The 16,503-nt window shown below is 34.7% G+C and overlaps 4 protein-coding genes across 5 annotated transcripts; 3 read left to right on the top strand and 1 right to left on the bottom strand.

Annotated features, from left to right (window-relative positions):
• Window positions 1-245: 245 nt before the first annotated feature.
• Window positions 246-7,562, bottom strand: LOC128387018 (protein argonaute-2-like; the record flags this gene model as incomplete). The annotated part of the gene is given in 4 exon segments (XM_053346154.1): window positions 246-678; window positions 765-1,036; window positions 5,431-6,632; window positions 6,634-7,562. Coding segments are annotated over 4 exon segments (2,706 nt in total), but the record flags the coding sequence as incomplete, so codon positions are not given.
• A 499-nt stretch (window positions 7,563-8,061) lies between these two features.
• Window positions 8,062-9,506, top strand: LOC128387222 (non-structural maintenance of chromosomes element 3 homolog). The gene is made up of 3 exons (XM_053346404.1): window positions 8,062-8,244; window positions 8,365-8,619; window positions 8,684-9,506. The coding sequence occupies exons 1-3, from the start codon at window positions 8,163-8,165 to the stop codon at window positions 9,067-9,069; spliced, it is 723 nt and encodes a 240-aa protein (XP_053202379.1). The 5' UTR covers window positions 8,062-8,162; the 3' UTR covers window positions 9,070-9,506.
• Window positions 9,507-9,627: 121 nt separating this feature from the next.
• LOC128387221 (gamma-taxilin-like) lies at window positions 9,628-13,038 on the top strand. The gene is given in 6 exon segments (XM_053346403.1): window positions 9,628-10,069; window positions 10,379-11,096; window positions 11,178-11,366; window positions 11,447-12,168; window positions 12,250-12,360; window positions 12,363-13,038. Coding segments are annotated over 6 exon segments (1,989 nt in total). The 5' UTR covers window positions 9,628-9,994; the 3' UTR covers window positions 12,537-13,038.
• Window positions 13,039-13,180: 142 nt separating this feature from the next.
• Window positions 13,181-16,408, top strand: LOC128387220 (RNA-binding protein 12-like). Of its 2 annotated transcripts, none has more exons than XM_053346400.1 (2): window positions 13,181-15,886; window positions 16,061-16,408. In XM_053346400.1, exon 1 carries the CDS (start codon window positions 13,292-13,294, stop codon window positions 15,851-15,853), a length of 2,562 nt encoding a protein of 853 aa, XP_053202375.1. In that variant the 5' UTR covers window positions 13,181-13,291; the 3' UTR covers window positions 15,854-15,886; window positions 16,061-16,408. The 2 variants fall into 2 exon arrangements, with proteins under 2 accessions (XP_053202375.1, XP_053202376.1); XM_053346401.1 differs by lacking the exon at window positions 16,061-16,408 and having other exon boundaries at window positions 13,182-15,615; window positions 15,684-15,836.
• The last annotated feature ends 95 nt before the right edge of the window (window positions 16,409-16,503 follow it).

Raw genomic sequence — 16,503 nt, 5'->3', positions numbered from 1 at the left:
AGTGGCAAAAGTGAGAAGATGATGATGATAAAAAGGGAGAGAAATATGAAAAGAAGAGAGGAAGAGAAGGAGAGAGAGAGAGAGAGCGCGAGGGGGAATTCAGGTAGACAGGTATGATAGACAGAGAGAGATTATTCTGGTTCGGGTTGTGTTACACCACAACTTTTCCAACTCACGCCCCACCCTCATTCCTCATCCACCATTCAAGAAGATTGGAAGAGTAAAAAGAAATGTAGATTCTTGTAGCATCTTAGTTGTTTCAATTCCAATGAGTTAGAACTGAATTTTATTTATTCATTTGATTGTCTTTTTCTTGGATCAATCGATTACATTTAGTTAGGATTATTGTTTCAAGGTCAACATATGATTGGAGAGTTAAATGAAATAAAAGTTGAGTAAATGTCGATGGTGAATTTGGATGGACTTTTCTACTTGTTTCCGTTCGTAGTCCGGGTCACTTGTTGATTCTCTTCTGTCGTCGATTCGTTCGGTGTTTATTAAATGTTGACGAGCTCGAAAAGCGGCCAAATGAGCATATTGAACGGGCGCTGGAATACTAATAACTCGAGTACATTTAACGTAAATGTGACAAAGATGAAAAGTCAACAGGTAGAGATCATTGAGTTGGAAATTGTTCTCGTCAACTAAAATGTGATAATGACTCGGCTTTGATGTTCCCTGTAAAGATGAGATAATTATTGAGATTGTTGATTAGTTTTGGAGATTTTTGATCGATTATGACAATTTGATTAATTTATACTTACCAGTGAACTTGAGTGACTACAAAGATAGAAATCGGATCCATCGTTTGTGGCAACGATTTTTTGATTAACCAAAGTTCCTGATGGGACATTTTTCGCTTTGCCATCGCTCTCTTCTTGGTTCTCAGGCTTAAGTCGAGTGTGATGCCGCTTTTGTACAACTATTAGAGTAACGGATGGTCGATAAGTAGACTTTAAATTGTACTTTCTCATTAATCTATCAAATGCCTCGGGCATTCTTCCGATCTCTTTTTCCAATACCATTGAAAATTGACCTGTTGAAGCAGAAACAAAGATGAAAAACATGTAAAAGGATCATGCAAGTAAACAATTGAGGAATATTTGGAATAAAGTTTTTCAGTGCTATATTATGACAAAAGATGTGCAGTTAGTGCGATCTAAGAGAAATACAGATATTGATGAAAAACAACTTCCTATTAGATTTAGTATTAGACAACACACTTAGTATTAAATCATTGTACAGCAAAAGACTAAGTTTGCAGCCATTTTTAAATATTTCACGCTATTGAATATAATCAATGAGAGATACAGTTAATCCATAGATATGATGAAGCATACTGTCCACTAATTTAACGATTTAGTCTTAAAATGGTCAACTGATTGGATATGAAAAGGTATCTATACTTGATGATCATTAACTGTGCGTATGATTACGAAAATAGTTGCAAACTTTGGCTGTATAATGTTGTTGGTACCACCAAGTTTAGCATTCATCTTGAGGAAAATATTAGATAGTATGAAAAACCCTTTATCGTTGATTGAAATTTTTAAATTAGATTCAACAACACACTGAGTATTGAATCCATACTCAACATCACCATATCTCTTGATTTCATGATAAATACTATCATCTTTAGATCGAGTAATGATGAACATGATAAGATGAGGAAGATCAATTTTTCTATCACGATATTGGTTGTAGATATTTTTCAGAACTTTTCTAACGGCGACATTATCATATCTGATCGAATGTCCACCTTCCCAATAAACTGGTTCTCCGATTTTAGCTCCTTTGTCTTCACCAAATGATTGTAGTTTGGAGACGAATTGGTTGATCAAAGATGAACTTTGTTGAGTAAAATTGACGATAAACCAACGATGATTGGGAATGTTGATTCCTTTGGAGATTTTCTTGTCTTTGATGCTCCATTTTCCAGATTCAGGAGTAAATGATTCACTTTTACACGATAATTTAGGAACATCTAAACAAAATCCTTCGATTTGAATCTATCGTCACAATCTTAAGCACAGGATTTGATTGAAGTGAGTCAATTCTTGTTGATTTAAAGTCCGTGGTTGTTGTTTAGCGACCAATTGACAAACTTCCAAAGGAGAGAATGAAAAAGAGAAGAACGAAAGAGAGAGAGAACGAAAGAGAAAGAGAATGGAAGAGAGAGAGAATGAAGAGAGAGAGAATATAAGAGAGAGAATGAAGAGAGAGAGAGAATGAAGAGAGAGAGAGAGAGAGAATGGAAGAGAGAGAGAGAGAGAATGAAAGAGAGAGAGAATGAAAGAGAGAGAGAATGAAAGAGAGAGAGAATGAAAGAGAGAGAGAACGAAAGAGAAAGAGAATGGAAGAGAGAGAGAACGAAAGAGAGAGAATATAAGAGAGAGAGAGAATGAAAGAGAGAGAGAGAGAATGGAAGAGAGAGAGAGAGAGAGAATGAAGAGAGAGAGAGAGAGAATGAAGAGAGAGAGAGAGAGAATGAAAGAGAGAGAGAATGAAAGAGAGAGAGAATGAAAGAGAGAGAGAATGAAAGAGAGAGAGAATGAAGAGAGAGAGAGAGAATAGAGAGAGAGAACGAGAGAGAGAGAGAATAAGAGAGAATGAAGAGAGAGAGAGAGAATGGAAGAGAGAGAGAGAGAGAAGAGAGAGAGAATGAAGAGAGAGAGAGAATGAAAGAGAGAGAGAATGAAAGAGAGAGAGAATGAAGAGAGAGAGAGAATATAAGAGAGAGAGAACGAGAGAGAGAGAGAGAGAATATAAGAGAGAGAGAGAATGAAAGAAAGAGAGAATGAAAGAGAGAGAATATAAGAGAGAGAGAATGAAGAGAGAGAGAGAATATAAGAGAGAGAGAATGAAAGAAAGAGAGAATGAAGAGAGAGAATGAGAGAGAGAGAGAAGAGAGAGAGAGAGAATGGAAGAGAGAGAGAGAGAGAGGAAGAGAGAGAGAGAGATGAAGAGAGAGAGAATGAAGAGAGAGAAGAGAGAATATAAGAGAGAGAGAATGAAAGAAAGATAGATAGCCAGAATTCTTGTAACATCTTATTTGTTTCAATTCCAATGAGTTAGAACTGAATTTTATTTATTCATTTGATTGTCTTTTTCTTGGATCAATCGATTACATTTAGTTAGGATTATTGTTTCAAGGTCAACATATGATTGGAGAGTTAAATGAAATAAAAGTTGAGCAAATGTCGATGGTGAATTTGGATGGACTTTTCTACTTGTTTCCGTTCGTAGTCCGGGTCACTTGTTGATTCTCTTCTGTCGTCGATTCGTTCGGTGTTTATTAAATGTTGACGAGCTCGAAAAGCGGCCAAATGAGCATATTGAACGGGCGCTGGAATACTAATAACTCGAGTACATTTAACGTAAATGTGACAAAGATGAAAAGTCAACAGGTAGAGATCATTGAGTTGGAAATTGTTCTCGTCAATTAAAATGTGATAATGACTCGGCTTTGATGTTCCCTGTGAAGATGAGATAATTATTGAGATTGTTGATTAGTTTTGGAGATTTTGATCGATTATGACAATTTGATTAATTTATACTTACCAGTGAACTTGAGTGACTACAAAGATAGAAATCGGATCCATCGTTTGTGGCAACGATTTTTTGATTAACCAAAGTGCCTGATGGGACATTTTTCGCTTTGCCATCGCTCTCTTCTTGGTTCTCAGGCTTAAGTCGAGTATGATGCCGCTTTTGTACAACTATTAGAGTAACGGATGGTCGATAAGACAGAGAGTGAAAGAGAGTGAAAGAGAGAGAGATAAAGAGAATAAAAAGAGAAAGAGAGAATAAAAAAAAGAGAAAGAGAGAATAAAAAAAAGAGAAAGAGAGAATAAAAAAAAGAGAAAGAGAGAATGAAAAAGAGAGAAAGAGAGAACGAAAGACATAATGAGAGAGAATGAAAGAGAGAAAGAGAATGATAAATACTGTCATCTTTGGATCGAGTAATGATGAACATGATAAGATGAGGAAGATCAATTTTTCTATCACGATATTGGTTGTAGATATTTTTCAGAACTTTTCTAACGGCGACATTATCATATCTGATCGAATGTCCACCTTCCCAATAAACTGGTTCTCCGATTTTAGCTCCTTTGTCTTCACCAAATGATTGTAGTTTGGAGACGAATTGGTTGATCAGACATGAACTTTGTTGAGTAAAATTGACGATAAACCAACGATGATTGGGAATATTGATTCCTTTGGAGATTTTCTTGTCTTTGATGCTCCATTTTCCAGATTCAGGAGTAAATGATTCACTTTTACACGATAATCTACGAAAGAGAGAAAAAATGAAAGAGAGAGAGAGAGAGAATCGGGGAGAGTAAGAATGAAAGAGAGATACTGATAATGGTGATCAATATTTGAACCAAGATATTGATAACCATCTGTCTCCATTGAATGAAAGTTTAACCAGTAACTCGTTCACAGCATTTGAATACAATTCAATTGACTTTATAATTATCTATTGATATAATATTATAATAGAAATCGTTTTATTTTTTTGTCAATTCTGTTTTCTTTTCACTCTTTGATATAATTGATCGCAATTAACTTAAATTGTGGTTTTTTTCGGGCTTCGTACTTTTCCATCGTGATCAATGTTGATTATCATTCAATAAGATTTCGTATTTTCCGAATTTTTGTCCATTCGGCTGATCAGCTGATCTTTCATTGTGAGGATTGTTTCTTACAAGGTAACCTTTTAATGAGCCACTTGACCAATTGGTCTTCTTGGGGTCAATTGGTCTCGACATGAAGGGTTATCGTATTGTAAAATTTTTCATTGTCTTTTTTTGTAGTAAAATTTGAATGAAACTAATAATGTCTACAACTAGATGATTGTAAACAAATTGGTCAATCTAATGAAAGAAAATGTTAATCTCTTCAAATTTTCTGGACAAAACTCAAAAGTCAAGGAACATTTTGGTTTCGTCGAGTGAGAAAAATGATCTGTACAAATTGCAGGATACAAAAAATAATAAACTAATCAACAATAGAACCAAAGTATAAGTTTAAAATCCTTGACAGTTAAATCGTTGAGGCGGTTCAACTTGTAATTCGTTGGCTATTGACAACAATTGAAAGAATAGCGACTTATCATCATCATCATAATCATCTTCTGACCCAAAGTATTATTATTATGAGGAATTTAGTTGTTTCACTTTGAAATACAAAATAGGACCAAGATGAGGGCCAGAAAAAAGTTCGCAAGAAAAAGTTGTTTAGCTACTTAGGGTTTACCTCGCACTTATCAAGATCGATGTGAGGCTTACTGTTACTTGTTGATTACTGGAGAATAGAATCTGAATCTGTAGAATTTTTATATCCACTAATCAACAGAATATGTCATAGGCATAAGACTGCCGAGAAATTTAAGATTCGCGCGAAGTAACAAAATGTTTCTCTTACCGTCACTAACTCCATCACGATAAAAGATCAATCTACCAGGAAGAATATCTTCAACATCACCATCATGTCGATTTTTGCTAATGTAATTCTTCATTAGCTCATATACCATATCGGGGAAATCTTGGATTATCTCGTCTTTCGATCGTGGTTGAAGTTTGACACTCGCTGAGTATTTGGTGTGATTTTTGTCGTAAGATGCGACACAAGCAGCGATTGAATAAGACATTTTGTCAGTAGGATGAGTCACATCAGCGCCCATGATGATAGTGGATTTAGAGCCAAGGATGCGAGAAAATGAAGCGTTGCTATCGATTATATTGTTGGTACCACCAAGTTTAGCATTCATCTTGAGGAAAATATTTGACAACATGAAAAAACCTTTATCATGGATCAGAGTTTTTAAATTAGATTCAACAACACACTGAGTATTGAATCCATACTCAACATCACCATATCTCTTGATTTCATGATAAATACTATCATCTTTAGATCGAGTAATGATGAACATGATAAGATGAGGAAGATCAATTTTTCTATCACGATATTGGTTGTAGATATTTTTCAGTACTTTTCTAACGGCGACATTATCATATCTGATCGAATGTCCAGCTTTCCAATAAACTGGTTCTCCGATTTTAGCTCCTTTGTCTTCACCAAATGATTGTAGTTTGGAGACGAATTGGTTGATTAAAGATGAACTTTGTTGAGTAAAATTGACGATAAACCAACGATGATTGGGAATATTGATTCCTTTGGAGATTTTCTTGTCTTTGATGCTCCATTTTCCAGATTCAGGAGTAAATGATTCACTTTTACACGATAATTTGGGAACATCTAAACAAAATCCTTCGACTTGAACTGGGCTATTGGAAAGATCGATACTGAATTCTCTAAGATAATCAACATTATCTTTTTTCACCATTTCAGCTGAATCATTGATCGATTTGAATCTATCGTCACAATCTTGGGCACAGGATTTGATGAAGTGAGTCAATTCTTGTTGATTTAAAGTCCGTGGTTGTTGTTTAGCGACCAATTGACAAACTTCCAAAGGTAAATACGAAGGTCGTTTAACATTTCCGACGATGGCACAAGGAAGATTCTTATAAGTAATCGGGAGAGAATATTTTTCCATGAAAAAATCAGCAACTGAAATGTTTCGATCTCCATGATCGGTGGTTTGGATGAAGAAAGTTTCACTTGGAAGTTCTGGTGAATCCTCTGAATTTGAACTTCATCTTTGTTGGTGTGTGATTCACTTCGATTGTTAAATTCATCAATTCTTTCTCAATCATCGATAAATTAGCTTCGATTCCTGGTTGATTAGGAACTAAACTGATGCTAACAAGTGGGTCCATGTTGCGAGGATTTCCACCTTTTCGAACAGTTTTCAGAATATTACGAATAAAGTCTATCAAGTCACAAGCCTTGTAAAAAACAGTTGAACTTTTATCGATGACCAAAGACAATCCACTCGCTGTCTTTCTGATGCTTTGATGATGACCACTGACAATATATTTTCCTTTACCAATGTCAACGAGCTTATTGTCCGTTGTCTCGAGTTTAGGAAAGACACAATTACCAAGAGGAATTTGGTAGGCTGATGGTCCACACCTTAGGATAATGTCCAAAGCACGAATAGCATCTTGAGGAACAACACTTGTTGATGAGTGAATTTTATTACCAAAATATTCTGATAATTTACTAAAATCAACTTCAGTTGCAAATCTAATACGAATCCGATAACCATGAGCTCCAACCTCTTCCAATTTCAGGTAATGGCAGGAAACATTATTCTTGTCGGTTCCAAGAGACGGAATCGGTCTAATTGTATACAGATTATGAGCTCCATCGAAAACAGGCCTCAAAAAGGTCATTCTCGAAGGTTCGTAGAAAAAACCACCTGCATTTTGTTCACGATGAATCAACTTCGCTATAACACTCCGTTGATATTCAGAATGAAGTTCTTGAGATTTTGGTGGACATTTTGAGGCACTTTTGATGAATTCACTTCCATTAAATTTTCCTCGCACAATTTTCACATCATAATGATACACTGAACACTTTGGAACATCAAGGTGATAGTGGTTGGTGATCAATTGAATCGCTCGATTAGAGGGCGATGATTGATTAAATCGAAATCAACACGTTGTTTTTTTGAGAACATTTTGAAAGAAACTTTGGTAGAAAATGAAAGAAAAGAAAAAGGAAAAGAATTGGAACAACTTTGTCACCTGTTGGAGCGAAAATGAAATTAAAATGGTCAAGACAATTTTTCTCTCGAAAACAATTGTTGAGTGTTAATCTTTTTATAGATAATCTCACAATCTATGATTAGATAAAGAGTTTAATCTTAATCAGCTTAATTGTTGTTCCAACAACATTATCGATAAAAAATCTAGAAAGGAATCAACATTTTCGATCGTTTATTTCATTAATTAAAATTCGTCTATTAATTGTACAATTCATCTTTGAATCACGAGCATTTGACGAAAATTAATTAACTTGAATTCATTGGATTATTTCGATTGATTTTTTTGATTTTCGAGAAAAAAATTAATTAAACTTAACTTATTCCACTTTTAGAATTTGCGCTTTTTCGTTGTCATGGTTACGCTTCGTTCAATTGAAAAGTGTTTTCTTGTTTTCGCTTATTTAGTTTTCTAAATTTTGGATTTTTTTTCATTTAATTTCGTTAAATTGTCTTCCATTAATTACTTTTTTTTTCGGTGATGGGTAATGATCAACATGTCGTTAACATGGTCCAGTATTTGCTCGTTGCAGATCAGAAAAAGTTACCAGTTAAAAGAGCGGGTAAGTGTTGGTATTTTGAACATGATGTTTTCTGTATCTCTTAATTTGTATCTTATTTTAATCCTTATTATGTGTTTTACAAATTCTATTTTCGTTTTTGTTTGATGACTAATTGTTTAGATATTGTTCGCCATTCGATACCCGACAATGCGAAGGAGTTTAATGAGATTTTCTCTGCTGCCAAAGCTGCTCTTCTAAATGTGTTTGGTTTAAAAGTTAAAGAAACACCGGAAAAAAATTGTTACATCTTAGTTACCGTGATAAGAGATGCTAATCTATGGAGACCTGAGATCACTAGTCAAATTGATCAAACTCATGGATTACTGATTCCAATTTTATCTGTGATTTTTATGAATGGAGGTGAAACTCGGGAAGGTAAGAAGATTATCACCTTTGCAACGAAAATGGATTTTTTCATTCTTTTTTCTTCTTTCAAAAGAAAATCTGTGGAAATTTCTAAGTAAAATGGGTCTTACATCGGAGACAAAGCTGACACATAATCATACGTCTATTACATTGAAAGATTTGTTACATTCGATTTGGCCTCGCCATTTGTATCTTGCCCGTGAAGATATTGGTAAAAACGAGAAGAAAGAGTACATGTTTTCATGGGGATTCCGAGCTGAACATGAGATAAATAAACTCGACCTGATCAAGTGGGTTTGTGAAGTTTACGGCGATGGATATGAACCTCATATGTTTAAAATTCAATATAAGAAAGCAGTTAATCATGATACAATGCTTAACTCATTAGACAAGGATTCTGGTGAAGAAGACGAATCAGAGCCTAATGAAACTGAATCAGAACAAGAAATTGACCTTTAAAGTTCCTGACAATAATAATTCATGACTTAATCTCTCAAAAAAAGGAAAATTTCTAACTTAGCCATGACAAATTCCAATTCTGAGAAAGTTCAATTCACTCAGATCAATCAAATTGATCAACATGATATATGCTCACACAATTGAAACAAATTTCATGAGATGCCGATTACTGGATTAACTGGATTAATACAAAGATTTTCATTATCATCATCATTTAATAACAAAAAAAATCCAATTGCTCATAATCAAAATCCATGAAAACTTTCCTTAAAAATAAAACTAAACGTTAACCAATTAACGAAAACTAAATGATTCTAAATACAATAACCAAACAATTTGAATCTATCATAACACAAAAAAAACGAAAATGATTGTAATTAAGAAAGAAAACCTGTAAAGTGATTAATCAATAAATTCAATTGAATTTGTTTACCAAAATGAACAAAAAAAGAGACAAAATTGTCTCACTTTCTGAAGATGAAAATTTTTTCTTTTCCAGATTAACTTACGATTCTCAGTAAGATTTAACTTAATCTTAATCTATTCTTGGATTAGCCTCTTTTTGTATTTTCTCCACAGTTTATCCAAATTTCTCATCATCATTCCTCTTCCTCTGCATCATCAGAATAGTTTTTCTCTCTCTCTCTCTCTTCCTCTCTCTTTCTTCATCTCTCTCTCTCTTTCCACCGCATGGATTATTGTTGTTGTCATCTTTTCCTTTCTCTCTCTCTCAATTCAGTCTTTTAAAAAGTCGCTTTTATATTCTTATTGTATTTTAACTAAATTTAGATAATGATTATCTAATTGTTACCACAATTCTCATTCTAAATAATTTGATTACAAGTTAATTTCTATTTGTTTTTCTTTTCTCAATTCGGTTAACCTTTTTTTCCCCATTGGTTTTTGGTAAACAGACTAACACATTATGGAGGAAGGACAAGTTACTACTCAAGCAAAAAAATCTTCAGCTTTACAAACCGATTTGGAAGCTCAAAAATTGGTAATTAATTAATTTAATTGTTCTCAAATGTTGTTGATTACATTTGATTCCATTTCAATCATTACCTTGGTGTTAAACTGTCTACTCTTTAGACTTTAATGTTCACCTTTTGTTTTCTTAATCTCTAATCTACTTATGGATCCATTTTTCTTTCTTATTCTTTGTTTATGTCTAATCTAATTTACTTTTAATTATTTGTATTAATCTCTCTTTTTTTCCTTCTTTGTTTTAGATGGTTAAAGTGATAATACTAATTATTGTTCTGTTTTGTATTTACTTTTAATATCTTTCTATCCTTTGGCTTTTTAGTTTCTCTCTAAATTGGAAGATGAATGTAAGAAAAATTTTCTCGATGACAAATCTCTTAATAAAACTCTCGGACAATATAAGAAAGCAGCGAATGAGTTAAAGAATTCAATTAACCATTTCCTGGATTCTAAATCTGTTTCTACTAATAATCCTGTTGGTAGATTAATTGACGAAGAGCTTAAAGAAAAGATTGACATGTTGGAATCAACATTAAAATCATCTGGAATAATCAAAGATAATCACAACAATTCTGCCAATGGATCTACTAGTCAAGTTACCGTTTCCACTGTTCCTGCTACTGTAGATTCAATTGTTACTGATAATCAAGAAAAATCATCTCAACAATCACCAACCCAATTGACATCTCAGAATATTGATTCTCAGCCCGTTGGTCAACAACAACAACAACAACAACAACAACCATCATCATCATCATCGTCATCATCACAACCTCAACAAGAAACATCTCAAACCCAAACAAATCAACCTCAACAATCAACACAATCTCAATCAACTGATAAAAAGAAATCAACAACGGTGAAAAAAGATGTTACCAAGAAATCTGATAAAGGTGAACCAGAATTGAAAGTTGATTCCTCAAAACCAGATACTAAAACCGATGCTACAATTAAACCCGATTCTACCACCGATTCAACAGCAAAGACAACAACATCACCACCGCCATCAATTTCTAGCAAATCTAATCAAGAAGCTAAAGGTCAGTTTTAATTGATTGATGATTTAATTTTTCTAAAATTTTCTTAATTTGTTATTCTCTTTTCTTTAATCCAATCTTTAGACTCCGAGAGTTTATCACCAGAAAGGAAGCCCAAAGCTGCTTTGAATAAGCGATCAGCTCATAAGGAAAAGAGTACAATGGATTATATTCTGAAGAATCTTAATTGTGATAACAATGAGCAAAATCAACTTAAACTATTATGCAAAATGTATATGGATCTTATGGAAGAAAACAAAGTTTTAGACAAAGGTAAACAATCAACTGGTAATTCTAATGGTCACTATTCTAATTTGTTGAATTTTCTTCAACTTTTTCGTTTTCCCCCTTAGGCAATAAGCAGCATGTTAAAACTTTCACTCGATTGAATAAAGAAAAGGAGCAACTTCAGTCTGAGAATAATCGTTTGATTCTTGCAAAGAGTAGACTTGAAAGTCTATGTCGAGAATTACAGAAACATAATAAAGCAATTAAAGAGGAGAGTTTATTGCGAGTTAAAGAGGAAGAGGAAAAACATCGCACCATGGCTGCCAAATTTCAAGCCACTTTAAGTGAGATAATGATTCTGGTTCAGGAGAGTCATCAACGGAATAATACACTGAGAGGAGAGAATATGCAATATGAGAAAAAATTGCGAATCTATTTGGAACATTATGGTAAATGGGAGAAAGAAATTGAGAAAATATTAGCATCGAAAGATTTGGAAATTCAATTAACCAAAACTAAATTAGCCGAAGCCAATTTAACTTCTGACCGAGAGAAGGAAAAATTAATTGAAGAAAATCAACAGATTCTCAATATGATGACAGATCTTCACAAGAAACATTCTGAATCGATTACCAATGAGAATCATTTGAAAGCTCAACTTTCGCTTTATATTGAAAAATATGATGAATTTCAGACTCTTTTAGCTAAAAGTAACGAAATGTTCAATGGATTTAAGAAAGATATGGATAAGATGAGCAAGCGAATTAAAGATTTGGAAAAGGAGATCAAAGGATGGAAAAAGAAATGTGATGATGCAAATCAAGCGTTAATTGTTGCTGATGAAGAGGTAAATTGAATCAGAATTTTGTTGTTATTTTCTTTTATAATACAATCGATTAATTTTCTTTCTTTCTTTTCCTATTATTAGCGAAAAACTTCAAAACAAAAGATACAAAAACTTGAGAATTTGTGTCGAGCCTTACAATCGGAAAGGAATCAACTTTCAGATCGATTGAAACAAACTCAGAATATTGAAAAGTTTCGAAAGAAAAATCAAATTCATTGGATTGTGGATCAAATGAAAATAGTGATAAATCGTTGGGCGATCATAAAGATGATAAATCTCAATCTACAATAAGTGATAATAATAATCCACCGATCGTTAATCAAGATCTCAATCCTTATGAGCTTTTATTATCTTCGACGAATCAGTGATCTCTCTCTCTCTCTCCCTCTTTTTAGAAATTAACACATTTAATTGAGAAAAAGGTCTAAATTTTCATCGTCATCCGCTTATTATATTCTCCTACTTTTTAATTATCACAATCAACGCGTGATTGTTAATTTAGTGTGAAAGAAACAAAATTTACATTTAATTTTAACTTCGAAAGACAAAATATTTCAATCATGTCTTTGATTAACTTTCTCCCTTCCCTTATCATCACCTTATCCTTTCCCGTACTTAATTAATTTAAAGAGAATAAATCTACTAACCAATAATGAATCACTTGTTACGTAATAAACACGTAACAAAAATAATTAATAAAACCAACAATTAACAATCTTAATCATAATTAAGCCTTAAAAATGAAAGCAAAGCTTTTAGTCAACATCGATGAGACAATAACATGAAATCAAGAATCTCTTTTTCTCCTCTCTTTATTATCTGTATTTTCTAGAATTCATATTCTCATTAAATGTTAATTATATTCGAAAATTTTCCTTCAACATTAATTTAATTTCCATTTCCATTTAATTGGTTAATTTTTGTTTTCGAGTTAAAAAGCGAAAAATTTATATTAACCGCTTCTTTTTTATTCTTTTCCTTTTCAGGCAACAGGTGGCGTTTTTTTCGATTGTCTCTCTGTTTGTATTTTCGGATCTTGAAAATTTTTGAGATTCTTAAATTATTATTAGAGATAATTAAACCTTAATGTTACAATTAAAGAGTTAATCATATCCCTTAAATCATGTCTATAATAATTAGATTACAAAATTTACCTTGGGAAGCCAATTCATTGGATATTCGTCGATATTTTCAAGGATTATCAATACCTGATGGTGGTGTTCATATTGTTGGAGGTGATAAGGGTGATGCTTTCATTGCCTTTTCGAGTGATGAAGATGCCAGACAAGCCATGGAAAGAGATGGTGGTCCAATTAAAGATTCAAGAGTTAAACTGTATTTAAGCAGTCGTAATGAGATGCAAAAGGTTATTGAACAGGCTCGTACTCAAACATTAGGAATCAAAGGAAATGACACTGGTCCGCCTACTGTTGGTGGTGGTGGATCTTCACATCTTATTGGTAAGCAAGTAAATCAACCTCCATCATCAGTATTACATCCACCTAATCACCATGGACCTGAACCAGTTGGACCACCAGGAATGGTTAATTATCCAACAATTTCAAATGTAACTAATCAACCAGGAAACTATGCTGAGGCTGATTTACATCGTCGATCAAGTGAAAGAGATATTTCTCGTGGCATAGGTGACAGGTCACGAAATAGGAGTAGAAGTAGATCTCCTCTTTATAGTAGAGGTGGTCCAGTTGGCGATCATCTTAATCATGCCCATCCTTCTTCAGGTCCCTACAATCATCGTATCCATGGTGGCCCTGGTGGAATGGGTCACATGGACGATTCTAGGGGTAAACCAGATTCTATACCAGGTTATGGTCAAGTTCCTGTGAGATCAGGTTTAGAGGGTCCACCGCCATCAAGGCCATCAGGCTATGGTGGCGGTTCTAATATAGCTTTAGGACCAAATAGTGGTCAGGATATCAGCTCAGGGCCTGGAGGTGGCGGTGGTTGGTTATCAAGAGAGAGTGATAATTTTGATAATCGTCCGAAAGCACCAGGAGGTGATCCTAGACTAGCTTCAGCTCAAGTTAAATCCTATGGTGAACCTCATCACCCTCATTTACCTCCTCCTTCCCATGGTGGACCTTCCCATGGTCCACCTCTTAATCATCAAAATTTTTCTGTTGAACTAAGAGGTTTATCATTTAACGTGGCTCCAAGAGATATTCAAGAATTTTTTCGACAAGTAGGTGTTTATCTTCATGAAGAGGCAATTAAGATACTTGTTGATGATCGAGGTTACACAACCGGCGGTGCAATTGTCCGGTGTGCAAATGTACGTGATTATGAGGCTGCTCTTGCGAAACATGGCTCATTTATGGGAGACAGAAGAATAGACGTAATGCCTTTGCCAGAAACTCTAAATGAAGATTTTACTCGTGGTCCCGGTGGTAATAATGGTCCACCGATTGGAATGGGCCATGGACCACAATCAATTCCCTCACCACCAATTGGAGGTAATGGTCAATCAACAGGTCGTCCACCGGCAGGTTATCAACCTTCACCTTCTCATGAACCTTTACCACCTCAACAAGATTATGTTATTTATATGAAAGGAATTCCCTACAATAGTTGTACAGAACCTGATGTGGCTGAATTTTTTTCTGGTCTTCGATTTATTGATATTGTTTTTGAAATTGATGGACGAACTGGTAAACCGGCGGGAAATGCATTTGTTGAATTTGCAACAAATGAAGATTTCAATTCAGCTCTCGATATGAATATGAAACACATGGGTAGAAGATACATTGAAGTTTTCCCTACGACAAAAGATGACATGAATGATGCTCGAATGCTTCAGGATCGAAGCAGTGGTGGCGGTGGTCATTTACCTCCAGGTAGAGGTGGAGGTGGAACAAGTTCTGGCAGCGGTTCAGGAGGGCCAACTTTCTGTGTTTCAGTAACTAATTTACCACCGACCATAACAAATCGTGATCTAACCAATTATTTCAGTGAAATTGGTGCTCAACCATTTGCTATTCACATTATGCTTAAGGCTAATGGTTTAAATGCCGGTGAAGCATTTGTTGAGTTTTCAAGTAAAGATCAACAAATGAAAGCAGTTCGTAAAGATGGTACGTTTATGGAGGGTCAAAGAATATCAGTTCGATCAGTACCTCATGATCTGATGAGAAGAGTAGTGGGTATTCCACCTCCTGGAGGTCATGGTCCACCGGGAGCACCGATGAATAATGGCGGAATGGATGGACCCATGAGACATGGCGGCAACGGTGGCGGCGGCGGCGGCGGTGGAAACGGCACTGGTGGACCAATGTTCCCTCATGGAGATATGGGCGGTGATCCAAGGAAAATGAGACGAGGCGGTCGAGAAGACGGTTTTCGAGGACGACGCGGAGAAAAGGACGGACGACGCGGTGGCAACGATGGACCTCACCAAGGAGGAAATTATAACAGCTTTGCTGACCATCGGTGTGTTGTGATTGCTTCGAATATACCTTACAAGGCTACCAATGAGGATATTTGTGTCTTTTTTGCAGACTTCGATATTAAACATGATCGTATTACCCGACGGTTAAATGACAAAGGCCAGGCCACGGCGGATTGTAGCGTTGAATTTAGGACTCCAGAAGATGCAGCCAAAGCTGTTAGGACGATGCATAAAAAGTTTCTTATTGGTCGACCGGTTTTCCTCCGACTTGCTTCCTGATACTAACTTTCCCGTTGATTTCAAGTCATAAAAGTTTCGTCTCTTTTTTTATATTTAATAATTAATAATTTCCTCCACTCTCTTAATCCTCACCCCTACCCACTTGTCCAAATCAAATCTTTATATACACTACTGTTTATCATTTGTTTATATTGTTTTTTTTCTCTCTCTCTTTTTGTTTCGTCTCTATTTGTCTATCCACTTCAGCATCTCATCATTGGTCATCTTAAAAAAGTTTAATTTCTTGGCAATTTGAACTTTTTAATGGTCACTCTAATGCGCGTCACTATCTCAGTCTATCTTTTTTGCTTCTCTCTGCCAGTCACTTATACATAAACAATTACATTTCAACGCCATGATCATGTTGTCAATTGTCATCTTATCCATGTTTTCATCCTGTTTGTCATCAGCCATCATCTTTCATCCTTCATCTTCACAATTATCATCATACTCTCATCATTTATCAACTTAACTCATCGAAAGTTATGAGTTTTCTTTCAAAGAATTTGATCCAAAGCGAAACAAATACAAAGACCTATTCTTTCATTATTTTTACTCTTTCTTTCTTTCTCTCTCAATTTCTATTATCTAGTTGATTAGCTTTTCCTCCGGATTAATTGTTTCTCCCTTTAAATGGCTACACACATAAA

The sequence above is a fragment of the Panonychus citri genome, unplaced genomic scaffold, assembly GCF_014898815.1.
Source record: "Panonychus citri isolate SS breed McGregor unplaced genomic scaffold, ASM1489881v1 Contig00077, whole genome shotgun sequence".
NCBI classification, from domain to species: domain Eukaryota; kingdom Metazoa; phylum Arthropoda; class Arachnida; order Trombidiformes; family Tetranychidae; genus Panonychus; species Panonychus citri.
This window is presented reverse-complemented; position numbering and strand designations above follow the sequence as displayed.